Source organism: Rhamphochromis sp. 'chilingali', assembly GCF_963969265.1.
Source record: "Rhamphochromis sp. 'chilingali' genome assembly, chromosome: 2".
NCBI lineage: Eukaryota > Metazoa > Chordata > Actinopteri > Cichliformes > Cichlidae > Rhamphochromis > Rhamphochromis sp. 'chilingali'.
In genome coordinates, this window is record NC_137930.1 from 66,526,043 (window position 1) to 66,553,597 (window position 27,555).

The following is a 27,555-nucleotide window of genomic DNA, read 5'->3' on the forward strand; positions in this document are numbered from 1 at the left end:
CAACATCAAACACACCATTTCTAGAGCATACATTTCCACTGCTCACATATTCAGCTTCAGCACAGGGGAAGGATTAGGAGCAGATTACAGAAATAATATGTCGAAGGTGGCAAAAAATGATTCTGACACACACACAAAACGAAAGGAAACAACAACAAAAAACAGTTTTTATGTTCAGAATTTTTCACAGCAGACGAAACCCAATTACTGCATGTGCATCCTTCCTTCACCATTTCCGTGGCTTACTGGGAGTGCTTCCTTGGATGAGACGGAATATTTTATACTCCTTCAAAAAAATCAATTAAAAAAAAAAAGAAATCATGTTTTACTAAAAGATGAAAATGCAGTCAAAAATATATGAGGACTGTACTGACGCAAACACAAATTTACTGAACATTTACACCGCTCTCGTGCTTGAAGCGAAAACAGAGGCAGGAAATCTGGCAGACATAAAAAGTGGATAACATACAGTACAAGTGTCTGTAAGTGAGCATAAAAAGGGCACGGGCTGTCAGAAAACCAGCCTGTTGATGTGAATGTTAGGCGAAGTGGCAGAGGTATAACAGTAAGTTACATCACTTGTAAAATGGGCATATTTACAGTGAGCTGATACACTGGAGCGAGATGAACTCTGTTGTACAGTCGTCTAACAGTTCATGCTCTAAGAGTACAGAATGGGTCCTGCACTGGCAGTTTGAAGAGATACTGCAGATTATAGCTGCGCGTCCTAATTCAATTTAATTTGATCCTAATACAAAGAAGCACAACGACAAAAGCGCAGTATGTCTTTTGTGGACTTTGCCTGATACTATATGCCAGATTTTCCTTCTATTTGTTCTACGTTAATTGCTTTAACCGCCTGCATCGCTGAAACACAGAAAAGGCATTTTTGCATGTTGTAGAGGAACACTGCAAAGACTAATCCTCTAGGAAAAAATGCTTAATGATGTCATGTACTCAAAGTGAACTACAAATGGGGGGAAAGCCAATAAAAACAGAACCTACAACAAGAAAATCAACAGCATATTGTATAAAAACAAACATTTAAACAGCAGAAAAGTGTACAAAACGAACATAATTAAACAGCCGCCCCCCTTGTTAAAATGGCATTCATCCCCGCATATTACAAACACAATGTAACATTGACATAATCATGGAAAATGGGGTAAGGATTTTACACAGAGAAGAAAATCTCGCCCCAGTCAGATCAGCCGAGAGCAAACAGCGTCCGCAGGCTGAGGCTCTGACCTCCCAACGGATTTGCTTTATTCCCACTATTCTGCATTCTTGTATTTCTGTTACATGTGCGGCTATCTCGGGTTTCCTTTGAACCTTTTTTTTTGCAGTAAGGATACAGCACAGCCTCATTTGCCAAACTGTTTTGAGCTATTCCTCCGCTAACCCGTCTCAGGTACCTTACGAGTGCTTTAAGGGGTCCAAACCACATTGCCAGTTACTGAATAGCGCCAGGTGTCTGCAGAGTGAGGCAGTAAGTAAGGGATGTGTTGAGTTTGTGGAGGCAGCTGAGCAGAGGAAACGCGATCGCTCGTGCCTGCACTGTACATCAGCAGCTGTCATGTTTCCCCCATGGACACAACAGGAAGAGTTGGAGCATATGGGGGCAGACAGTGTATCACAGCCAGCAGGGTCACTGCACAAAACAGCACAAATTTGTTGCTTCCTGTTGCAAGAATTCCCCTTTCTCTTCCTAAAACTCTCCCTTAAATGAAGAAATCATCAGACTAATTTTTCCTAAAATGCCAACAATGACTTCAGGAGATACTCTGAAGCATCTCACATCAAGGGGGCATGTGAGTAAATGAGTGGCTTATTTTCTTTGTTAGTTCAGGTAGCAGGAATAGACAGTACTTCATTGATGCGTCATTCAAAGCAATAAATTTAATTGCAGCTATAATGTAGGAAACTATTTAGAATGCAACCACTTGTAAAAGTTTAATTGGCAGCTTCCCTGGTAGCCAAGCTCAGCTCTACTGGTTACACATGAGCAGGCGATATAGGCTATAAATGGGAGACTTGACTTAACTAGGTGGTAAAACACAATCCTAAATTCCTCTCGTGCAAGTACAGTACTCTGCATCATAAAGATTCCACAATTCCAAGGTTATATGAGCTTTTACTGTGTTCTGAAAGAGTTGCTACTGAATTGAAGTCCAACCAACTTGCAGGAATCTACAAACTGAATCGGCTTGAATGGATGAGATGAAGAGAAACAGGGCATAGTGGCAAACATGACAATACAGGTCAACGGTTCAGTAACAGAAATTCAAAATAAAGATGGTAAAGACGCAACTGTGGTAAAATATCAGCTTAAATAGACAATTTCTTTAAAATCTTCCCTCTGTAGTAAAAACCTTTGTGCAAAACAATCTGCTAACATTCTGTTACAAATGTTTTGTAATTATTGGCCGGCTTATTTACTGCTATTTTTTGTTCTTGATTAAAATATAGCAATCTTCTCACATCTCTAATTGCACTTGCTTTGGAAAGCACTATGTCACAACTGAATACAACCTTATGATTCCAAAAGCTACAGTGATCCTTTGACAGTAAGCGAGGTCTTTATTCCACTGTTTCTTTGGAGATTTTGAAGCCTAGAGCAGACACACCGGAGGGCATTTTTTGAAGTCGCCACAGCAGATGGAATATTTTCAGTCTCCAGGAGGAAGGCTGGCACTCTGGCCCCCTGCAGTGAATGTAGATGTAAACAGACATAAACTGATGTGTCCTACAGGGCATGTTGCCATACATATCAGTCTGAGCTTTGATCTGGCAACACTCTCACACTCCCATCTCGCCCCACCTCTGGTTGCTGCGAGAAAATGAAGCCTACGTAAAATTGAAGGGGGTTGCAAACCGGAGGTGTAAACGTGTGATGAGCAGGAATGTCAGCAGAAGCACTGGATGGAGCATGAAACTCATTGCTGCCTGACACGGAGAAAGAAAATTAGAGTGAAAAAGAAAAGATAGAGGCAGGGTTGAGTTGCAAGCCGCCGAGAGAAAGCACGAGGAGTGCGGTGTGAATGGATGAGATCTTCAGTACAGAAAGGCTAGAGCCACCTCTGTTAACGCTATTGATAGCCGAAACGAGACAGCGTGTCTGCTCGGTTTTTGCTCCATCCTGCCCTTGATTCTAAGTGTTTCTCAGTGGGTTTTTTCTCCTCTGCAGCTTGAACTGTGTGATAAAATGCATGCGCGTACACAACCCAGTCTGCTTTCTCAAAGGGGGGACTTTATCACCTAGATCTCTACAGCTGACAGTGCTGCTGGAGCCCTAATAAACAGCCATTTTACATCATTTATATTGTCTAACAGGGAACGGGTACGCTGCTGCGTGGCAGCACAAAATGCATGTGTGCGAGTTTGTTCGCAGACAAATGTTTGGTGTAAAATGAATCCACCGATGACTCCTCGTGCTTACGCGATGCTCCTCCATGAAGCTCATTTCACCTAAACCTCTGCATCCTTACGTGCCTTTGCCCGTCTGCAGCAATGTTACCTCAAAACCAATCCCACACACATACCCACACACACATTGCACCGATCTGTTCGACACTTACATTCCACAGGATGATATACTTACAAAAGCAAATCCAACAAGAAAACAATACGTTTAAAATAAAAATAATAACAACGGTCATTTCATTGATAAATCAGTGAAGTAGAAAACTAGCATGCCATGTTGGATCTTTTTCATTTACAAGGGGAAAAAAAACAGGGCTAGAATTTAATAAGCATGAAGAAAAAAAACTCCACATGAGGTGGAGGGTTTTGTCACTTTCGTGGGTTTTTTCGCCCTGTGGGGCTGTTTGGGCATTTGTAAAGTCTTCATTGTCTCAAAGTCTGTCTTTCCCTCCAGCAATTGGTTAGTTCAAGCCAAAGAAGAACAGAAAAAGCCAAAAAACAAGTGTACTCAAGAGAAGGGACAACATATGGGATTCTCTTCCTTGCCAAAAGTAGGTGCCTCTTCTCTTCCAGTTGTGTTACTCTTTGGCAAAATGAATGGTGAGAGGAGACAGCAGGACAGAGCAGCTGGAATCTGTACAGACGATCTGAGAAGGGGGAAAAGGATGCTCTAAAGAGGGAAAGCATGGATGTATGTTTGAATCAGAGTCTTTATCCCATCAAGCACTGGGGCTCCTCTCCATTTGGTGCTTGTCCCAAGGCTAAGCGTCATACTTCTTTCCCGTTCTGTGAATGTGGTGGAACAATGTCATGGAGAATGCCATGCCCAGGAGCTGTGGAGGAAAACAAGGAGATCGTGAACACATGCTCGTGTCTGTCTATAGTATCTATTTATGTGTAATATATGTGCAGGTGTGTCCGTGTGGTCTATTTATGTTGATGCCTTGGGCTGCGTTTCTGATGCACAATGAATCGTGTGCTGAATCACGAACACATTTTAGTTCAGTTTCTTTTTCTCAGATGGCCTTCAAATGGAAGCTCTGGAATCTTTGTGATGGCAAAATGTACAGTGTGTGCAAGCATTAAGCCAGTGAAGTAAATTGAGATGCCATTGAATCAAAGTAGCCAGCTATGTCTTTGAAGTTTCCATTACCGCTGATACTTCCACATCAAACACAGTCGCAAGGCTGATCCTAAAACCATTATCTGGCAAAGTTGTGATGACAGGGAAACTGAAAAATACTGAATGCTGCATAGTTTTTAATAAAAAAGGAAATGTGGACTCCACTGGGGATCCCTATGGTCTGTGATTAGCTGGGGAAAGCTGCTGATTCGCTTTTGGTTTCACTCAAAACCTAATTCGCAGAGCGGCTTCAGAGAAAATGCCACCTTAAACTGGCGTCAATCCAAAAAAAAGTGCCATTTTAGGTAAACATCCAGCTGAGACGGAGTTAGGACAGATGAAAAAGTGCTTCAGAGCCAACCCAATTATTTACATCTGAGCTCATCTGTCTCTGACAGAAAGTTTCTGCTGTCTGCTTCATTCAGTCTGAGAGACAGGATGACAGTTGCTCCTGAAGGATGCTTTAAAGCTCAATCACAGATTCCTGCTTAAAATGTGGAAATATTTCTGGGATTTCTGAAGCATTGTGGATAAACACACACCGTACATACCATATTTTCCGCACTATAAGGAGCACTTAAAATCCTTTAATTTTATCAAAAATCAACAGTGTGCTTTATAATCCGGTGTGCCTTATGTATCAGAATCAGAATCAGAATACTTTATTGATCCCTAGGGGAAATTATTAAATTCTGGTTGTGCTTACTGATCTCGAACCAATTTTATGCGGTACACGGTGCTCAAAAATCTGTCAAAAATGTTTCAGTACGACTTTGGTAAGCTATGAAGCCGCGCAGCTTGATGGATTGTTGGAGCATTATGGCTGCTGTAGTCAGGAGCCTCGCGGACTCGGTGTAATCTGGGTCCAAAAATCTGTCAACTTCAGGTCCCAAAGTCAAACGAGCACTGCGGCATCACTGAGAGTTAAAAACTGTCTAAATTCTTTCATCTTTAATAAAATGATCAGTGTTGTTGCTTTACCAGGTGTAACAATTACGTTTAACATCCAGGCATCCATGAAAACAGAATTAGTTACATTTAACAGAGTTAGAAGTTAGCAGGAAGTTAGCTCGCTAGCTTCCACCTAAACCTGATATTGCATGTTCTGAATAAGAGATTTCTGAAACAAATTCAAACGTACAGCTCTGCTATCACTTCCAACATAAATGAAGACAGAAAACTAAACAGCAGTGACGTTTGTAGGGTTACTGAAGTTGGGCTAGCTGGTATATAATGATGCGCTACGTGATCGCTAGTGACACAGCTATGTTAGCATAGCATAAACACAGTGAAGCTAACTTTTTTTACACTCGATAAAAGTTAACATGAGAGTTCCCGATGGTTAGGGACAAATGCAATCACATGGCAGGATGCTGTAAACAGACCAAACTTCAGTCAGGAGAACAACTGAGATAATCCATCCACAATATTAGGTTAGTCATTAATATACCGCAACAACATGGGAATAGAGCAGCTGCCAGAGAATTCAACAATTGTACGGAAGTGGAGGAAGCAAGAAGAATGAGCTGAGTAAAGTTTGACTTATCTGACTGTTTTGTTTCGCTTAATGTGCCTTATGGTCCGAAAAATACGGTACTAGCTTTTGACAAAGTTTGTTATTTACAGCATGTTTCTGGTCCCAAATCATTAAAAAACAAAAACAAAATAACATTATGGGACATTAGCTTTATTTATGATGCTCTTCATTGTCACGTCTGCAAATATTTCCCAACTTTACCTCTGGTTTGGCCTGAATCAGAGGAGGATGTGTGTGCGCCCAGAAGTCTCAGTGTTCTGCACATGCCTGATGTGCGTTTGGAGGAGAATGTGAAATTTAACAAATTCTTCAGAGCATAGTGTGGTCATATATAATGCACACATTTCTCTGATGTGACTGTGCAAGAGCTACCCCTCCCTGAGGACATTATTACGTGCAGAATCATACAAAACTCAACAGGGAGATTTGCCTTCCTTGGTGAGGACACCTTGCTCTGAATGAACCATGAATTCATGCATTAGCAAAGTGAAGCCTTGTCCTGCGTGCACGCAGTCACAGACATATCAGGCTAGGCAGAAAGAAAATATTGAAAAACAAGTCTTCACAGCATCAAAAATAAAATCAAGGGCACGGACATACAAAATGAACTGTACATCTGAGAAATCTGTGTCAAATATCATCATCTATGTGAAATGTAAATATTGTACCGAAAGGTTTCATGGGCCGAGATATTAAAATATTCTGCACTTGTCATGCACCTTGGCAGCAGAAGAAGTGAAAAGGATTGGAGGGTAAGGTGCAGTCAGAGATGTCGGGTGTTGTAGATTAAACGGACTTAGGAAAAAAGGTGCACCAGACAGCTATTGCCACAGAGGATGATTCAGGAAAAAGACCAGATCTCTGCTGGATCTTATAGTGAATTTACAAAGTCAAGGGAGTGTGAAAACATTCTCTCAAGAAGGTGCAAATTGAAGCAAGGACCCCTGACAGTAGGGCTGTGCGATATGACCAAAATCTCATATCCCGATATAAGAATTCTATCGTCCGATAACGATATAAATCACAAAAATGTAACATTTTCTGTAAATTCTGTGAATCTCGGGCAGCTCGACTTGCGGGAAGGGTTTCCAGCTGCGCGTCATGTAGCTGGAGTCGAGTGTTTTAACCGATGCATGAAACTATTTTTAGACATAAGTTGTAAAGGCCGCCGTTTTCTTTGTGAGTATTTATTACACGGCGTGCTGCGGGGAAAAGCCTGTTCTAACGTTTGAGTCTGAGGTTTATTTTTTTAGCACCTGGCGGCTCTTTTATACTTCTCATCCGTAAATAATCTGCTCTTTCACGTGATTCAGTTAATTTTGAAAAGTCTCAACAGGATCTTGAGCTTTATTGTGAAAGGTTTATGTGGAACATAAACAAGCAGACACGCGATGCTGTTACCGTCGCTGTTGCTAACGACAACGCATAAAAACAGGCGCTTGTCCGTCAGTAGTGTGGTTATATTAAATATAAGAGAAAGAGAAAACTTTAAGAAATTAATATAGCCACTACAGTGACCATCAAAACCATGAAAAAATATTGCCATAAACAGTTTATTTTGTGACACCATGAAACAAACGATAGCGTCAAATGAAACGATAGACGTTTTTATATCGCCGTCCGATATATATCGTTATATCGAACAGCCCTACCTGACAGGTTGCCGGTAGTGGCATATACAGACAGTCTAGCATTCACACTAACTTTCAGTTGTTACATGCGTGCATGAACTCATATTGTTGTCCACCATGCTCACACAGGTTTCTGTGCAGTTAGCTGTGCTGGCTACCTAGCGCTATCACCGCTTCTGTTGAAACACTGGCTAACCGGAGTGAAAAAAACAAAACAAAAGACGTAATACAAAAAAGTCTTGCAGTCAAAATTTGCACAAATACGGTTAAAAAAAAAAAAAAGGTTCCCCGTTGTTCTGTGAGTAGACACTTTTAGAGTGCAATCTCAAAGTAAGTGGAAATACTACATCCTGAAGAGACACTGAGATAAAGAGGGATACATCTGAAGCAAAGTTTAGTAGCAAAAGACAAACAGAAGCGCCAGTGGAATTTCTACCACCACTTGCTACAGAGCCTTTAATCTGCGACTCTATATTCAGCATCTCTGCTCTCCTGTCGTCTCATAGCTCCTTATATCATTCTTGGCACAAAGCCACTTCACACATGATCAGGGTGCACAAGACAGGAGCTTCAATATTTCAGGATGTGCTGGAGCCCAGAATGCCCACTGAGCATTAACCTTTTAATTGTTTTCAATGTTGGCAAAAGACACAAAGCAGGACAAACAGGAAAGAGTTGTTTCTCACAAATCCTCCTACCTCCACTACCAAGATGACCATGCCTATGGTTCCCAGCAGATACTTATTGTCATCCAGCCATTCCTCCACTTTCTCAAAGCAGCCCTGAAAAAAGGAACAAAACCATGTTAAAATACCATTAAAATATACATTTTCAGTTTATGACACTGTAGTTGGAGCGATGGCTGCCCCCTGTTCAGTTACCCTGGAGAAAGCTCAATCATCTGGTTTGCAGTTTTCCCGCAAGAAAGCATTTCTTTAATGTGAGCTATACCGTAGGATGGATAACTAGCAGGTGAGTTATTAAACACAGCTGAGTTATTGTGAGCGATGACATTTATATGCAGACGTATGGGACACATAAGCCGACGTGCGCACTAATCGTATGCTTAAATACATTCCCACCTGGGTTCATTCAAAGGCTACTCATTGGCAGGGATATAACGCGACACACTTAAGGGCGGTTTCAGCAGCAAAGCTGTGCCCCTGCTGGTCTGTGGTTGCTGAGGCAGCATGTAAAGTTAACTACAAAGCGTGTGGCCATCTCCTCTGGGCAAGATTACACACAAGCTTTTAATGATGAGCTTTCCCAATGGGCCAGCTCAATGTCTGTCTTTTCTCATTTTGGCAATTATATTACAGCTTTTAATCCTCTACTTTGGACATGCTAACGAACCACATGCCAGACCAATAGCAGATTAGAGTAGCAATACGAGGGAAAACTGGTGAGCATTGTGCTACACGGTTTTGTGAGAAAAGAAGAGCTGTTGTCTCGAGAACAATAGAAAAATCCATTGGATTTAGGCAATAAGAGGAAAACTTTAAAGCGACTTTAAGTACCCACAAAGTGTTGGAAAAAACAACAGTGGATTAAAGCTTACAGATGCATGCCTCTTTTGAATTCGGGGAGCAGAAATTGGCAAGTATTGTATTTTAGAGCAACAAAAGTGTAATTTAAAGGCAATATGTTAGAGCACTTCAAATGTGGCGTTAAAAAGTAGGACGCTGTGGATCTAACTTCCCAATGCATCACGAGTTAATGGGAAGAAAAGTATCAACAACCCCCAACACGGAGCAATTGTTCACTCTGTAGTCACTTTGTGTTTTTGTTTTGCAGTCCCTTTCTTTCACTTTTCAGTATTTTTCTTGTTCCTCTTAATTTGTCTCTTCGCAGCTGTTCATCGGTATGCTTGTCCGCACCTCTCTGTAGTAGTTTTCTGCCTCGACTTGTTTCGTGTTGTTTTCCTGTTATGGACATTTTGCATTTTGAGTCTGTTGAAGTTTCTATGGTGGTTTTGTCTTTGTGGTTCTTTCACAGCTCTGCAGCTCTTTTGTTAATTTAAGCCAAAACCAAAAATGCACGAACAAAATCATTTCAAACCAAAACTTCTCGTACGCAAATCCTCGGTGAAGCACAACTGAACACTGCAACAACAGTGAGAAAACCTGTGATCACTAAGACGATGTAAGTATGCTGATTATTTTAAATTAGCCTAACTGTATGAGCATAGTCATAACATGACCTGTTAACAGTGCAACTTAATTTGTTAATGAGTTGGGAGTTAAGTGAGTTTGGGACCCATATGGAGAAGAATTGTCTAAAGCAGGGGTCTCAAACTCAAATGAGCCGCGGGCCACTTCTGGCACCGTCACCTCATTGGAGGCCACTTCAGTGTCCAAGTAGTACAAAAAAACAAACACGAAAACACCCACTAATATTTCCTAAAATGTAGTGTTTTGTTTGTTTTATTTAATTCCAAATATTGTGTAACAAGACAAAATTGCAAACATGAACACAATTTTTTCTCACTCTTAACTGTCTGAAGCCTTTCAGTTTCAGTTGTCATATGTAAGTTAGCACAGGGTCAACATTGCAGTGAAATGTATTTGACGAGCAGAAGACAGTCACTCAGCAGTGTAGTACAGTGTAGTACAGTGTAGTACAGTAGTTTCATTGAACTACCAAATAAACAGCTCTTTCTGGCCAGACACGTGGAAGCACTTTTGCTACAATTTTGTTTGTATTTAACAAAATAAAAATGCAGACATAAGCGTACACATTAGTCTTTGATTGCAAGTGAAAATTGTTTTCTTTCTAAATAAATCTCTCCCTGAACTAATACAGCCCTCAACATGTTTGCACGCTCTTGTTACCTCGCTCAGGTCCGCGGCTCTGAAACGTGGTAAGGAGACTCTGGCTAATACTTTGGGCTCCATGTCGGCTCATGGAACGAGCTTTACTGTCTGGGTCAACTTTGCTAGCGAGAGACAGAGAGAGGCGTTGAAAGGCTGCTCCAGCAGAACTTTATTGTTTCGGAGGAAAACACGAACACGGTGTACAGTCGAGTCTTAATAGCTTACTGGGCTCGTCAGGCACTCTTTTAGGCTGCAGTGGTTATTTTTTATATTTACATGCTTCCATCTCCCGTTTCTGCTCGGTAGCGCCTCGTACTTTTCGACTTTCCTTTTTCCTCCCTCCCTCACGCTCACACACAGCGGGAGGGGCGGTCCCACACGCTCTCCCTGCAGCAAGGACTACACCGCACATGAGGCTACAGTCTTAAAGGGCCATGCCTGTAACACTCTGTCATGTATTAAATCATTTTTTGTATAATAATTAAAAAAAAAATTTTCTTCACATCAGTATGCGGGCCACAAGTAGAGGTGACGTGGGCCGCAAATGGCCCGCGGGCCGCGAGTTTTGGACCCCTGGTCTAAAGAATCGAAAAATACACTTTTTGAAAGCCCAGAGCACAGCTGCAGCAGTAATCAGGATGTACAAAAGAGCCATAGTAACACTAATCAGAGCCACAGTGGCCCTCCACCTGAAACGCCACAGACAGCGCACTTCTTCCAAAGTACAGCTCTCAAAATCGGAAGAATAAGTGGTTCAATCTCACAAATGGAAATTTGAATTTTAGCTTAGAACATTGCTTAATGTCAGGCTCTATATACGTCATAAAAACCCCTCCTCACTCTTCTTCTTTGGCCTAAAACTGAAAGATTGAATGTTGCTAAAGAGCTGAAAAACAGCCTGATGAAGATTAGGATCACAAGATAAATTGGTTTGGCTGAGATGGGGATGATACACAGCGTGACGCTCGACTGATTGTAAATATGGTATCTAAAAGTTTCAAGGACACCGGATGGATGTTAGACAATGTCAGACAGGTATCTTAATTGTGTACTTGAGCACTGAGGAGTAAAAACACATTGAGAAGTGAAAAATATCAGGTGCTGGAGATGTTGGAGATTAAATGGACTTAGGAAAAAGGTGCACCGCAGACAGCTATTTTTATACAGCATGACTCAGGAACAGAGCAGAACTCTGTTTGGATCTTGTACTGAATTTACAAAACCAAGGGAGCAGAGAAGGACAGGGAAACATTTTCTCAGGAAAGGGCAAATTGAAATAAAGACTCCTAATACTGAGCCACCCCATCACAGGGGGAGCATTTATGAAAAGACAGACAACTGTTTTACAATGACATATTCATACCGCGGGGACGCTAAAACGATTTTGTTATGTAGATGCACCAGTCGAGACCTTTTTGCTATTCTGGTTGTCCACTGTGCTTACGTCCCTCCATAAAAGAAACAGGCCTGTGCAGCCTAAAAAGGCTTCAGTGTCAGTAAAAACTTCACATGTATATATTTTGTAGGCGCACTGAGACTGCAAGGCAAAACAAGATAAAAAGAAAGAGTCTGGCGGTAAAGTGAAAAAAGCAACCGGGGTTCCTGGTGAGAGCTGAGAGCACTCTGAGTTGTTGCAAAAACGCAGCATAAACAGTCTGCGCACACACACACACACACACACGAACACACACAGCCAGCCAGTTAATTGCTGGCTACCTCAAGTTAACGTCGTCTGTTTCCGTTGGTACATTGGCTGACTCAAGCAAACGAACAGATTACACTTCAGCACTCAAAACTGCACAAACGTGGCAAAACAAGTTTGGCTTCGTTAAAGCAGTTTTAGAGCACATGTTCTAAGTAAATGGAAAACCTACTATGAGGAGAGACAGTAACAATACAAAGAGGGATAAATGGTACCAAAAAAGCACCACAGAACGACACAGGAAATCCTTCCTGCCCGTGACCGTCTCCCTGTGCAACTCCTCCATCTAACACACTGTAAACACTGCCCTGTTTGCACACGCTCTGCAGCTAAATACCAAATGACAAAGTTCAGTCAGAGTCAAATGTCAATCATATATATTCCACCTCTGTAATATCCTTTGTCAATATTCTTGATATTTATAACTGAGTGACTTGTATATATTAGTGCTATTTCTTAAATTTGTAAACTCTGTAACATATTCAAATAGTTTAGTCTGTAATTGTTAAAGTCTTGGAGTAACCACATCATTTCCTTAAGGATTAATAAAGTATTCTGATTCAGCAGTTTTGGGCCCAGCATGTTTCCTATAATCTGGACAAGAATATTACGTGAATCATACAGAATACTTTCAGACTATCAGTTTTAAAAAGAGAAAAGTCAAGGCAAACTATACAGCCGAGATTAGGTAGAAAATGACTCTGTGTATCATTCATATCCTCCAAAACAAAAACTTAAATACAGTAAGTATATTCTGTGGAGTCTGTCATTTTAATACAGTAAATCTGTTAGTTTTGAATATTTTATAAAGAGCAGACACGTGACTCTTATACTTAAAAGCAAAAGCAAAAGACTGAGAAGCAAAACTCAACTCATCGGAGTCCAGGTCAACTCACCCTGTTCCAGAACATGTTGGTGGAGTTCCGCCCACAGTTCTGGTAATGCTCCTGGCAGCAGCGATCAGGAACTACTTTGTCCTTCAGGGCCTCGTGCCAGTCGGTGTATCCTATCACTCCACAGCATTTCCACTGTTAATGCCATACAAATGTCAGGTGGAAGATGAGTTAATGCTCTGTGTCCTCAGTGGCCCCAAAAAGCTCAAACAAACTTTAATTAAAAAATGTAATTGGTCACTTTCCTTTAAAGGACAGCAAAAAAGGACTGAAGTGTACTTGGACAGCCAGTTTGGGCTTTTAAGTTCACTCTAACGCCACAGCTACAAGCCAGGACATACATTAGCTGGAATATCTGAATAGATTTTAGTCATTTGTGCTTAAACATTCACACTAACGTTTCTCATATTGTAAATGCATGGCGTTACTTACCTCTGCCTGGATGATGTTCCAGGCATTTCGCAGGCCTATGTTGTTTTCTGAGTTGTACAGAGCCAGCCCATCCTTGAGATCCTGTTTGGCATTCTCACGCACCTGGAGAGGATAAAAGAAAACATTAGCCTTAGTTAGAGATCTTAGTTTGGAGGGGTTGTCTTTGCAAGAACAGTCCGGTGAGTTGCACCATTCAATACCTCTTTATGTTGTCTTTGTATTGGAGCAGGCAGTTGAAGCTTGGGTGTTTGTAGAGGCGCACTCGGATTATTCTACCCTTTTCAAACTGTCAGCATCCTTTTCACATAGATGCAAATAGTAGTGGCAGGTGTGCAGTTAAGTGCTTTTAGTGGACTGTGTATGACCGACGAATCATTAACGCAAAGCAATCCGACACTACAATATAAAGACATAAAATGCCAGCGCCTTCACAGTTATGGGTAACCTCTTGTCTTGTCAAATAAAAATAACTCTGCAACAATAACGCGGACCGCTGTGTGATGTCTGAACGTCTGACACGTCATGTGTCGCTCACACGCTCGGCTTCAACATGCCCTTCAGCAGTGCTAGCAAATCATTTTCCTCTTGAGTGAACACCAACAATTTGCTCAGGGTTGTGCCATGTCTGAGGGAGATTAATATCTCATTCGCTGTGTTAATGAGATACAAAATCAGAGCTTTAGCTCTCCTGCAGTTTCATATGCCTGTGGGGATTTGCTAACTGCCAGGACAGATTGAGAGGCGCTTTAGATACGGGGTAATTATGACTAGAAAAATGACATGGACTGCCAGAATCACGCTGTACATCTTCACGGGCAATAAAAGTAATATCACAACAATAGGAATGCACTTAATACTTAAAGCTTGGAGTTAAAGAGTGTGATCAGGAAATCTGCACAGGACAAGAGAAGCTGCATTAGCACTGTCACGTCCAGAAACAACAAGGTGATTTTAGGTGTCAGTAAATCCTTTCGTGAAAGAATAAGGACGAAAGTAACAATAAGCAGCCAGAAGCCTGGCTTCTCTAAAATAATAACACATTTAATATCACTTGACTTTCTGTCTTACACATTAGAAATAGTACAAACCCAACTTTCCTTTGACTGTACAGAAACGACATTAAGCTTTAAAGTCATTCACTGGTTCAGTACCCTTGTTATTCAGCTGCAAGGCTTTTGAAATCTATTTGCTGAATTAGACATTCAAACTGAATTTTTACTGATTAATTAAAATTTCTCGGGCAATAAATGAAAATGAAATGAAGAACAGCAGCACCATCAATCTCTGCCTTATGCTTTGTTTCTATCTGCTATCTTGTCTTCTCCATCAACAGTAGGCTGTATGTGATGTTGCTGGCTCTTTACAGACTCCTCACACAGCCGCTGGAGAGCAGGGTCCCTCTTATTGCAATAAAAGTCTTCTTCCGAGTCTCCGATAAGTCACTGCACATCATTTTTTTGTGTCTTAGTTACAGTGTGAAATGAAAGTTAATGATCCAGATTTACCTCTAACGAGAGGCAGACAAATGAATACAGAACAAACAGGGAGTTGGAGGATCGTGCGGCACGCCGACCCTTTTCCTCCTCGCCACAGAAGCAGACAAAAACACGAGGCGATTTCTCGACTAATGCTTACACTGCCGGTCCTCGAAAATGTTGACAAATAACAGGCCTGCACCGTGCTGTGGCAACATCCGACTTCTGGGAAGTTTTGCCTGGATGTTGCCACGCAATATTTCACGTGTGGCATGTAGACAAAGCCCTGAGACAGAGCTCATATGTCTCATTGCATAGATAAGCTTGTAGTTTCCTCTGTGATGACCAAGTCCGCACACAGCAATATACGACTGCACATTCATCACAGAAATCTAAAGGGTTCAGCTTGGCCAGCTGAGAAAACACTCATAATTCACAGAAAAGACAAAAAAACAAAAAACAAAGAAAGACAAGAAGATATGCATGTGAGGGCGGTGGAAGGAGAAGCCTTTCTGTCCAAACTGTTCACGTTCCCCGTCAATGATCACAAAAATAGAGCAGAGAGCGGGTGGTAGATTGTTGGAGAAACACCTGTCCCAGATCTGGTGACATGGTAACACCCAGGGGAGCAGGTACACTGAGACCTGTGAGGTTACACTGAATGCTCATTACCAGAGTGTGTGCCACGACAGAACTGACTGCTCCAATTTCCAAAGACGTGAAAGAACTGATCAATTCAGAGAAGGATACAGCCACCACAGAGGTGGGGGAACATCTGGCTAACGACTGGTGTCTCAGCAGGCTGTTTTGAAAATGCTATGGAACATTTAGAGTTCCTCACGCAACACGGGAGAGCATTACGTATTTACATGAGATTCTGTGAAAACAGAAGTGTCAAGAGATTTATTCTAAAGACACTTCTTCAGCTGAGAGTCAGAGAGTGGAGACACACACGCTGCAGTTTTTACTTGCAAGGGCGGTCACAGAGCGCTGACATCAGAGTGGGGGCCCTGTGAAGTGCGCTCTGTTACCGCTCTGGTCTTTATTTATATACAAAAGTAGGCGCATTCATTTATTACATTGGAATGTGGATGTGTATATTAGGGGTGCAACGATACTCGTATCGATATTGAACCGTTCGATACAGTGCTTTCGGTTCGGTACGCATATGTATCGAACAATACACAATTTTTAATTTATTTTATCAACTTTCCTTCTGACGATGCTCAGAGGATCTGCGTTCGACTACTTCGCCTAGGCTGCACTGTCGAGCGCAGATCCACTGAGCGCAGCGCAAGCTAGCAAGACAGAAGCTAAGCTCGTTGCAACATGGCAAATTGAACCTCCCCCACCCTCATTCAGATCTGACCTTTGGAATTATTTTGGTTTTCATGTGATGTATGACCCTGAAGGTAAGCGTGTCATGGACAAAAGTAAAATAGTATGTCGGATGTGCCACGCAATGCTCAGTTACATTGGTGGGAACTAGTGCGTTAGCGCAGTTAGCTCGTTAATGTGTTGACGCAGTCCAGCCCCACGCACGGGGCGATCCGAGGTAGCTCGTTAACGGAGCTAGTGCAAAGACAAGCTAGTGCAAAGACAAGTGGAAGCAGACAAAAACAACAAGCACGCATGCTACAAACTTTACCCGAGTCATTTAGACAGCCGTTAGCACAGGATTCTCCTTATGGGGACCTGATAAGTTTAATATGCTGCTGAGAATATAGCCCAGAAGAAGCGTATAGTATAGCTTTTATTTTGGAAAGAGCCATTTCTCTGTAATAAACTCTCTTTTCCAAAGATGAGGGATTTCTCGATCAGATAGATTTATTATTTCATCCCTTTGTTGTTTCAGCAACATTAAATTTAAAAACTGTAAGTTTGAGTTAAAATATATATTTATAATTTTAATAAATGACAAATTAAAAAAGCATGAACATTTTTTTGTATCGAAAAAATATCGAACTGTGACACCAAAGTATCGAACCGAACCGTGAATTTTGTGTATCGTTGCACCCCTAGTGTATATGTGTGTGTGTGCGCCAAGAGAGGCTCCTCTACCTGACACGAAGTGAAACTGCTTGTTAAGCTCTTATCTAGCAGGTACTGCTCCTTCCCTGCATGATAACGGGTCACAGTGAACTAAAAACAGTCTGAGTTATAAAGAGGTCATCATGCAGTATTCTATCATTTGCAAACGTATATCATTAAAAGATTATCCTGACTACTAAGTACAATTTTCTATTGACAAGAAGAGACGAGCAAAACGTTTATTTTATCAGTTTGCTCAATTAATATCTTACGAAAATTGTACAGCATCCAATTCTGATCTTATGAGGCTCTGAAAGGAAAGAATTAGTGGACCATTGGGAGTTAGTGTATTGGCACCTGCGGCAGGTAAACTATAGATAGATAATACATTTATCTGTCTGCATGTTCTGTGCATGCTGACAGGAAAACAGAGGAATTATCTTAGGATACCAACCACGGTCAGTGTTTAAAGACTAACAAGTGCTCAACTTTCCACTGAAAAACCTGAACTTGAATCTGATTTTATGGATGGCTAAGTGCTTAGGAACAGCTTTGAACTTTCAAAATGGCTAATATCTTATCTACATATTCACACTAGCAAAAAATATGAAGGATAATCATTGATTGTTATTTTAAAAACACTTTTCTTTCTTTTTTGTCCCTGCACTTTCTTCTTGGTCAACTACTAAATTAAATACATTATTGTTAAGTTGTAGCTGCTCCCCTGTGTTTACCAGCTAGTAACTCTGGTTCTTTACTAACTGTTGTTGTGTTCCGGGTGTTGAATAGCTTTTCTTGTGAAATTTCTAATCAAACTGCCCCAAACTCCCAAGTTCCCACACTGGCAAATGTTCACGTCACATTAACGTTCAGTACCAGAGTAGCTCACGTCATCGTTTACCCGACAGCTGCATAATAATTAAAAATATACTTTACGGTGAAATACTCCCTGGCATTATTGCATTTTTCTTTTGGATGCAGAAATGATGAAGCGACTCCACACATACTCACCTGTCTTCAAATCTCATCTATAATGCAAAGAACCAGAGATCTGCCTGCATACGCAGGTTTCTGACGAGACAGGCGGTGCAGATAACGCTGTTTTTTAATGTTTAAAAAAGTGACAGACAGTTGAGCTGATATTCTATCACAGTAGATTTCATATTTGATGTAAAATGTACCGAAGTACATAGAATCTGAACCCAAGTCAACCTCTACCAAACTTAACTTCTGATTGTAGCTTGCTGTCAGGGTATGGTACACAAAGCTCACATTATCACAAATACCAGACTTCAGGCTCAAATGTTCCTAAATGCAGAGTTTCAAGCATGAAATTACCATTAAATACTATTTAAATAAAACATATTCAAAGCTAAACAACCCAGATCAAATTGCCACTTATTTTACTGTTTCGTGAAGCAAATAAAACTGTCTCTTGTCACATCTTCAGTCTTTTGCTGCATGCTCTTTAAGGATAGACCGAACCTCTTTCAAACATGTTCAGTGCTTTTTTCCTCTCATACGCAGTCACTGTTGGGTCACATACTGTCTGGAAACACTGGTTTTAGTTTCAGGACTACTGGGAAACTAAGAAGCTAACAACGTTTCACTGTTGCTCTAATTGCAAAGCTCAGGACAAATACATTTACTGCCCTGAAATTGTAATAAATGATGTGAATCCAAACAGAATCAGTGCCAGAGGTTTCCAAACAGCACATTATTAAACACGTTACTTAATTCCCTCAGTTGCTCTGCAACCCTGTGTTTTGTAGACGGAGGCCAGGGCACTTGACAGAGTCAGGGGAAGAGCCCCACTCCAGCTTTAATTGGTTGGGAAATAACGCACAGCCAGGAATTGAACATAATTCTGTCTTTGCACAAACGACACACGCAGCTAGATGTGACTGCTGCTGTCGTTGAGTAAGACATCAAGGATGTGCCACAGCCAAACTTGGCTTCCTTCCTCTTCCATGACTCCGTGTTTTCCTTTTTCCTGATTCTTTTCCTAAAGTTTTACAGTGACATCTAATTTCATTTCTGACATGGCTGACCTCTTTCTACCCCTTTTTTTGTGTACTTCAGCACCCTAACACATAACACATTCATTCTTCCCAGCATCCTTTGATATCTCTTTTTTTTCTTCCACCTCTCTCCACACCTTCCACCCTTCCTTCATTTCTTCCTCGCCCTCCCGACATCCCTACGTACATGCTCCGGTGCTTCCTGTCTCTCTTGCAAAGTTCTGCTTCCTCATTCTGAGCTAATAAACCTTCACCGGTGTTCAGCTCAGCGTGTTGGGTCGACGGCGGCACAATGAGGTCAGAGCGTTAAAGACGGATGGCTGTAATCTGGTTTGCCGCCCAGCCATCTGCTGCAGTCAGCTGGTTGCTAACTGCAGGGCCAGCCTTTATTATACTACGCCCTCTACATGGCATTTAATCAGAAAGCTTAACACCACTGGGCTGTGGAAGGAATGAGGGAGTGCCCACGCATAAGCCATACCTGGAGGCAAGACTGCTGGGGTGAAGAAGACGTGAGAGAAATTATCTATTAACAGGACTGAGCGGTACCTCCAAAGTAGGATTAAACTGGTGGAAACGGACGCTAAACGAAAAAAACATGTTGCAACAAACACAAGATACTATATGTTTGTCTTTCCCTCCCACCTGTCAACAGACTGTCGCCCAGAAGGATCACAGTATGCACAAAGAGTCAGTCATGACTTAAATATGACCTATTTGAGAGACTAAAATATCTGTTTTGCCTCCGTCGATACACGTTTAAAAGCTGCCAACTACTGTACCGTATGTCTTCCAGTCTTGTTAATAAATACCGTGTGATTAGGGGATCAAATAAGAAAAGTGAATTAGTGATTCCTCTGATCACAGCCTGTAGCAGAAGACGAGGGGAGCCTCACACGGCATACAAGATCTCACTGGAGACGGAGAAAAAACCCAACCACAAAACAAAAAGCAATATGTGAAGGTCGTCTGTGATTGTCCTTTTAGCCAAACAGACAAGCTTTAAAATCTAATGCAGTTTCCTAAATTTGCAGGACATCCTGATTAGAGCAGTCTGAAAGTGTCATCTCCAATAACGTGCAATTTACTTTAAACGCTTTGCCTTCCAATGACATTTGAAGACCAATAAAGGGAAATATATTTGGTTGTGATCCTCATTATCATGGTTTCACGTTCCATTAGGTTTAAGCCAGGATAAACACAGTAATTTGGCAAGAACGGGACAAACATAAAATACGGTGGGTATTCACTGGAACTTGTGCGAATGAGTTTTCCCCGGGTAATGCCCCATGCTTTGCTAATGCAGACTCAACTGATTTCTCATTTAGGAAATCCTCAGCACTACTGGGCTATCTTTTACTGACTTCACAGGTGATGGGAAAGGCACTGCTGTGAAGTCAAGAGGCTTTCTATTTAAATTCCGCCGGGGGGATCACGGTTAAGCCGGTAATATTTTGATGATAAGGCAACAGACATATTTACTCCTGACAGGGTGTGCCTGCGAGACCCGATCTGAATCTGAGAATGGATTGGCTGCTAAATGAATTCCTTTATCTGCCTGAGAGACTAGGTTTGAGCAATAACCTCAGAACAAAGAGGCAGAATTAGCTGATGTCCCGAGGGCCGTGTGACATAAGAGAGCAAATATATAAATAGACGGATCTATCAACGACATGTCCTTGAAAACAGAGAAGTCTTCATCGCTCGTCCTGCACAAGACACTTGTCTTCTTCGGGATGAAACATTTGTGGTTGGATCAGATTAAAGACGAAGACGAATTCAGCATCGGTAATATCCAGAGCTTTGCATGTAGGCATCTGCTGTTACCCCACACATTCACCTGATTTAACCTCATTCAAGGGGTCATGGGAAATATTCCTGGAACTAATTAGGGGGAGCCAACTGTTGGGGATTGAGTTGAATTTTGTGGCCTAACCTTTGACTGCTGTGTTAATGGTGGGGTGAAGACACTCAAGCTTCTGACAGAGAAACAACCAAATATAAAAACAGAAAACTCTGATACCCGGAAGCAACTGGAATCTAGGTATGCTTATCACACTAACACCGTTTATTGCTTTCTGCATTTGTCTGTGATCATCTGTGTGTGAGAGAGCTTTCTTTTAATGTCTTCAGCTGGAATGATAAAAAACAAAATTCGGACACAACACATAACAACTTACCTTATCTGTGTACACAAAGAACAGGATGAGCAAAATCACCTCCGCCAGAAGAATTATCAGCAGGACAATGAAGAACTGCCAGAAAGAGGAAGAGCACTGTTACAACAGCAGCACAGGCAATATTGTAAATTGAATTTGTGAACAAAACTCTGAACAGCTAAGCTTCTTTTGCAGTTAAGTGCTGTTTTATCTGAGTATTTCACAAACTTCACAGTAAGACTTGCATCTGTGATTTAAAGCGCATTTATTTATACTCCAAACTCAAATGTATTGTGTGACTCACGGAGATACACGGATCATCTAATGATCTTTTAATTTGGGTTAAAGCAATTGTTTGACATCTTGTGAAACATAAGGCAAGGGTTAAATGAGATGAGCTAGCAGTCAATTAGTTTAGCTCAGACTGAAACAAAAAGACACAAAAAACTAGAGCCTGGCTTTATCTGCCAGCTGGCATCTCTTAAAACCCAATAATTAACACATGAATCATCATCAAGGAAAAACCAAATAAAAAATAAAGCTGTAGTATTTTAAGGTTAATTGCCCAGCTATGACCCAGCGAATCACTTCACATGACTGTAAAACCAGCCCTAAATAAAGCTAGCTGGCGTTACCTACTGACCCCTCCATTTATACTGTTCAGCTTGGCTGGACAGTTTCTGGCAGCAGCTTTATATTTACCAGCTAGATTAATCTTCTCATTTTTGCTCTTGACAATAAAACAAATGAGTAAATTTCCCCCCAAAAACGTTCCAGGTTTCAGTTAATGGTTTCATTTGGAAGCAGCATACACAGAAACCAACATTTCTCAAGACAAAAAAAAAAAAAAGAAATCCATAAACATAAACAAAGCAAATTTAAAAAGGGAGAAGGAAATTAGAAAAAGAGACATGAAGGAAGAGGTGGGAGTGATGGTGGGAGGAAAAAAGGAGAATCTCGGTGCTGGAGGGCTTGTGAATGTTTGAGGGGAGTATAAAAGGTTTAATACTTCCTAAGATTAATTTCTAGCACAGCCTTGCATCTCATCTACTACTCTCTCTACTTGACTCCATTACAGCACGGTATTTACCAAGCTCTTCTGCACAGCACGGGAGGAGGCATGCAAACCTAGATTTTTGAAAAACCCATTAATTCCAAACTCATCTGGGAGGGAGGGTGCGAGCTATTATTTATGTCACGGCTCACACGACATAGTTACAACGGTTTGCTGCTGCATATGGCTTTGCAGCCCACAGAATGATTGTTGTTCACCCACAGTTAACTTGTCATACTTTTCCTGGCATTTGCAATCAAATGAACTGTTTCTGCAAAGCAAATTGGCAGGTGAAGGAAGCCATGTCTAACGCTGAGGATTTGGTGGGGCTTTTGACTGATGCAAGAGCTTCAAGGGATTGAGCTGTTTGTGATGTTAAGTACTCAGAGCCCCAACTCCACTTCTCATTTAAAGTTTCTATACATGAAAGTTTTTTTTTCTTTGCCTTTCTGCAGCAGATCCCTGCAAACCTCATTCTGTTGGGTGAACTCTCATAATTAACTTGTGCTTAAGATAACACACTTGTACAACTTTGGGCAAACAGTGCAACGTCAAGACAGAACAGTCTTTGTAATGAATAATAGAACATTCTCAAATCTTGAGCTTCAAAAACATCAAGTGGCTTTTGGTGTGCTCTATGCAAATACTAATTCCCCCGCCTGAAATTCCTTTCACTGGGCTTTGACCAGAGCCATGGCAATGACATGCATTAGTTGGTATTAATTTGCAGAAAGGGGGAATCCTATTGCTCAGCTCTAATTTTCCTTTGTGCACTCTTGAGGTTCGATAGAGGGCAGACTGAATTACTGAAGTAGCCCCAGTCACCTAGCTCTCCCGAGGGTCTGGTAATAGGACAAATACAAAAAAAGCTCCTGGTGGCCTGTGACCAGTGTGCCTTTGAGTATAGACACTTGCTTGCAGTTTGCGTGTGACAGTGCAGACAAGCCTTGCAGCAAAAAGACACAAAATACGAGCAGTTCTCAAAATGTTATGGCATTGCTTTTTTCCGTTTCTCATCTCTGACAAATAACTATGACTCTTAGTGGTCCATTAAAAACATTTCCAAGCTATGAAATTAGGGCTGCTACTATAAGTTTGCACAAACTTTGGCCCGCTGCCACGATTTCTATCAATTTTATACATTCATGAAAAGCTCATCTTAATATTTCATTGCTGCAAGGGTTGTATTTACCGATAAAATATGCAGCTTCCCCAGGGGTGCCAAAACTTTTGAATACAACTGATTGCAAGCGGTCAACTCTACAAATGAATTTCAGTCATAAAATGCTCGAGTGAGAGAAATTAAGAACTACAATGTGCACATTTGTGCTGTTGACAGATGTGTGACTTTTAAAAAATATTTTTGTAGGTATCCGGATTTAACTCACGCTCAGAAGCAGGCACTTGTTCTCCTTGATGGCACCCAGGCAACCGAGAAAGCCTGTTACCATGACAATGGCGCCGATGGCAATGACCATATTGGCAGCTGACAGTGAAGGGAATGAGGGTGAGAAGGTGGCGAAGCTTCCCTGAGACACCGAGAGCCAGATGCCCACACCGAGCAGCCCGCAGCCACATAACTGCAAGGCAAAAGATAAGACAGACGACAAGGTGAGAAAACAAACAGACAGGCACAACCTTTTCAGGGTAAGCTGCAGAAATGATTAGCATTCAAATGCATCTTTAGCTCTCCACTGGCTGCGTTGGTTTAATGCGAGACCTGCCGAACAATAACAGTAATTCAAAGAGTAAGGTTAGCTTTAAATTAAAAGCCATCCCCACCTCAAAAGTCCCAGTGCGACAGTCTCAATTTCCCCTCCAGCAGCCTGAGGAACTGCCCACACAATCATACATCTCCAAACACTGGTCAAAAAACGAGAGACTTTACACCAATTACAACTACAATAAGCCAATAACGCTCTGCCAGTGATTAGAGCAAAAACTGGGGTCGGGCCATGCTGGTTTTGCACGTTCGAGCTGATTTCATTAAATCCAGAACAAACAGACATGTAATTACTGCCAATCGCTGTAATGAAAACTTCCCAGCTTTATGAAATCTGCTTGCAGTAGAGTTGAGTTTCACCTAGAGGGAGCAATTCCCTAATCTCACCCTGTCACCCCGCCAGGCTCCTGCTATGTGTGTGTGTGACCTGCAGAATCCATTAATGCAATAAAGTGTTAATGGAAAGCTTAGACTGTCACGCCTGCTGATGTGCGAGTCCTCCTATCAAAGATCAGAGCAGTACATGGTCACCGCTTAGAGAGTCACATTTTTATGGAGACCTAAGAGCATAAAAATCAATAGAACATATATATGGCAATATATATGAAAAGCAAAGAGAGCTAAAATATGCAAACAAACCAGGGTAAATGATTGCACCGTTACTCTTTCCTCCTTTCTATTAACACCGCTGCCCTCTTCTCTTCTCATCTTTGCACCACTGCACCAGAAAGCTTTAATGCCTGTCAGCAATATGTACAACAAACCTGCAGTGCATGCAAACAAACAGACATGGAGGAGCACATTTACAGTGGGGCAAAAAAGTATTTAGTCAGCCACCGATTGTGCAAGTTCCCCCACTTAAAATGATGACAGAGGTCAGTAATTTGCACCAGAGGTACACTTCAACTGTGAGAGACAGAATGTGAAAAAAAAATCCATGAATTCACATGGTAGGATTTGTAAAGAATTTATTGGTAAATCAGGGTGGAAAATAAGTATTTGGTCACCTCAATTTTAAATCATGCTTTTTATTTGTTCTTGTTTCTAATGTCTCTGTAAAGCACTTTGAATCGCCTTGTTGTTGAATTGTGCTATACAAATAAACTTGCCTTGCCTCAAACAAGGAAAATCTCTGGCTCTCACAGACCTGTAACGTCTTCTGTAAGAAGCTTTTCTGTCCCCCACTCGTTACCTGTATGAATGGCACCTGTTTGAACTCATCATCTGTATAAAAGACACCTGTCCACAGCCTCAAACAGTCAGACTCCAAACTCCGCCATGGCCAAGACCAAAGAGCTTTCGAAGGACAGCAGGAAAAGTATTGTAGACCTGCACCAGACTGGGAAGAGTGAATCTACAATAGGCAAGCAGCTTGGTGTGAAAAAATCAACTGTGGGAGCAATCATCAGAAAATGGAAGACATACAAGACCACTGATAATCTCCCTCGATCTGGGGCTCCACGCAAGATCTCATCCCGTGGGGTCAAAATGATCATGAGAACGGTGAGCAAAGATCCCAGAACCACACGGGGGGACCTGGTGAATGACCTGCAGAGAGCTGGGACCAAAGTAACAAAGGTCACCATCAGTAACACACTACAACGGCAGGGAATCAAATCCCGCAGTGCCAGACGTGTTCGCTGCTGAAGCCAGTGCATGTCCAGGCCCGTCTGAAGTTTGCCAGAGAGCACATGGATGATACAGCAGAGGATTGGGAGAATGTCATGTGGTCAGATGAAACCAAAGTAGAACTTTTTGGTATAAACTCAACTCGTCGTGTTTGGAGGAAGAAGAATACTGAGTTGCATCCCAAGAACACCATACCTACTGTGAAGCATGGGGGTGGAAACATCATGCTATGGGGCTGTTTTTCTGCCAAGGGGACAGGACGACTGATCCGTGTTAAGGACAGAATGAATGGGGCCATGTATCGTGAGATTTTGAGCCAAAACCTCCTTCCATCAGTGAGAACTTTGAAGATGAAACGAGGCTGGGTCTTCCAACATGACAATGATCCAAAACACACCGCCCGGGCAACAAAGGAGTGGCTCCGTAAGAAGCATTTGAAAGTCCTGGAGTGGCCTAGCCAGTCTCCAGACCTCAACCCCATAGAAAATCTGTGGCGGGAGTTGAAAGTCCGTGTTGCTCGGCGACAGCCCCAAAACATCACTGCTCTCGAGAAGATCTGCATGGAGGAATGGGCCAAAATACCAGCTACTGTGTGTGCAAACCTGGTAAAGACCTATAGTAAACGTTTGACCTCTGTTATTGCCAACAAAGGTTATGTTACAAAGTATTAAGTTGTATTTTTGTTATTGACCAAATACTTATTTTCCACCCTGATTTACGAATAAATTCTTTACAAATCCTACCATGTGGATTCATGGATTTTTTTTTCACATTCTGTCTCTCACAGTTGAAGTGTACCTCTGGTGCAAATTACTGACCTCTGTCATCATTTTAGGTGGGGGAACTTGCACAATCGGTGGCTGACTAAATACTTTTTTGCCCCACAAAAGTATTTCACAGTATACAGAAGCAGTCGTGATCAAGAAGAAATTAAGATATGTGTCTGCTGCAAACTGCTTCCTCTTATTTTACTATTAAATAATTAATCAGCCACATGGAGAGATAATCTGCAGCAGCTGACAAAGTTTAACTGTCAGCTAATAACAAACCTGAAAATTTGCTGCACTATCAGCACTTCCCTAGCAAACAAGTGTAGCTCCAGTTAGACAAATGCACACAAGTGTTGATCAACAAAGTGACTGGAAACAAATTAGTCGGTGCAGTGTACTCAAAGTCGCTCTCGGCGATGTTAGGTGATGACGTATAACTGATGTGCAACTTTGGGATCGCAGCTGCAGACCTCGTGAAGTGAGGACAGATACCTCAGGTCTAATGAGTCCTATAGGATCTGTAAATACGTAAACGGAGCCTAAGAATTCTGTTCTCAGATACCAAATGAGCCACGTCCTACTCTCACTGACCTGTGATATGTACAAGCTGTGACCTCCACAGAAACTCCTCAGAACGTATACAGACATCAGCATATTCTGCTGAATGAATGATACACCTGGTCTCACAAAGCCTGGGAAATGACTACGAGCAATTAGAAGTGAGGACAAAGCGAAAGAATGATTGTGCATAAATTCCTCAAAGATACTTGTGCAAGATACATCAGTGCTCAAAAGACTTTCGGTCATTCATAATCTAAATAATTCAGAGGCAACTGGCCCTTTATTCTTCCCTGATTAAAAACGGGAGAATAAAAATGTCAATTGAAAATGTTGGAAAAGGTCGTGTCCTTATGCAGAGCGGCTAATATACAGGATCGCACGCGTACCATTCAGAAGGCCAGATTACAGAGAGTGAGGAGGCATTCAAGGAAGCAGAGGACGAATAGTGAGTTTAAGAGGGCAGAAACATAGAGCGGATTTACAGCTAGTGAGGGGGAGCACCAGGAGGTTTAAGAGCCCAGGTGGGGAGCGTTACAATGCCTTCTCTTAATTGTGTTTAATGCCCAGTGAAGGGAGCT

At 41.7% G+C, this 27,555-nt stretch overlaps 1 protein-coding gene across 3 annotated transcripts in view; it reads right to left on the minus strand.

Moving 5' to 3' along the window:
* Window positions 1-564: 564 nt before the first annotated feature.
* The window catches only part of tspan9a (tetraspanin 9a), a 220,588-nt gene continuing 193,597 nt past the window's right edge, over window positions 565-27,555 (minus strand). For all 3 annotated transcript variants that reach the window (XM_080876563.1, XM_080876564.1, XM_080876562.1), the window contains 6 exons: window positions 23,683-23,874; window positions 21,262-21,336; window positions 13,555-13,656; window positions 13,126-13,257; window positions 8,413-8,496; window positions 565-4,256 (listed from right to left, as the gene is read on the minus strand). In XM_080876563.1, coding sequence (XP_080732689.1) covers window positions 4,185-4,256; window positions 8,413-8,496; window positions 13,126-13,257; window positions 13,555-13,656; window positions 21,262-21,336; window positions 23,683-23,874 — 657 coding nt within the window. In that variant the 3' untranslated portion in view covers window positions 565-4,184. The remainder of the gene's footprint in view (window positions 4,257-8,412; window positions 8,497-13,125; window positions 13,258-13,554; window positions 13,657-21,261; window positions 21,337-23,682; window positions 23,875-27,555) is intronic.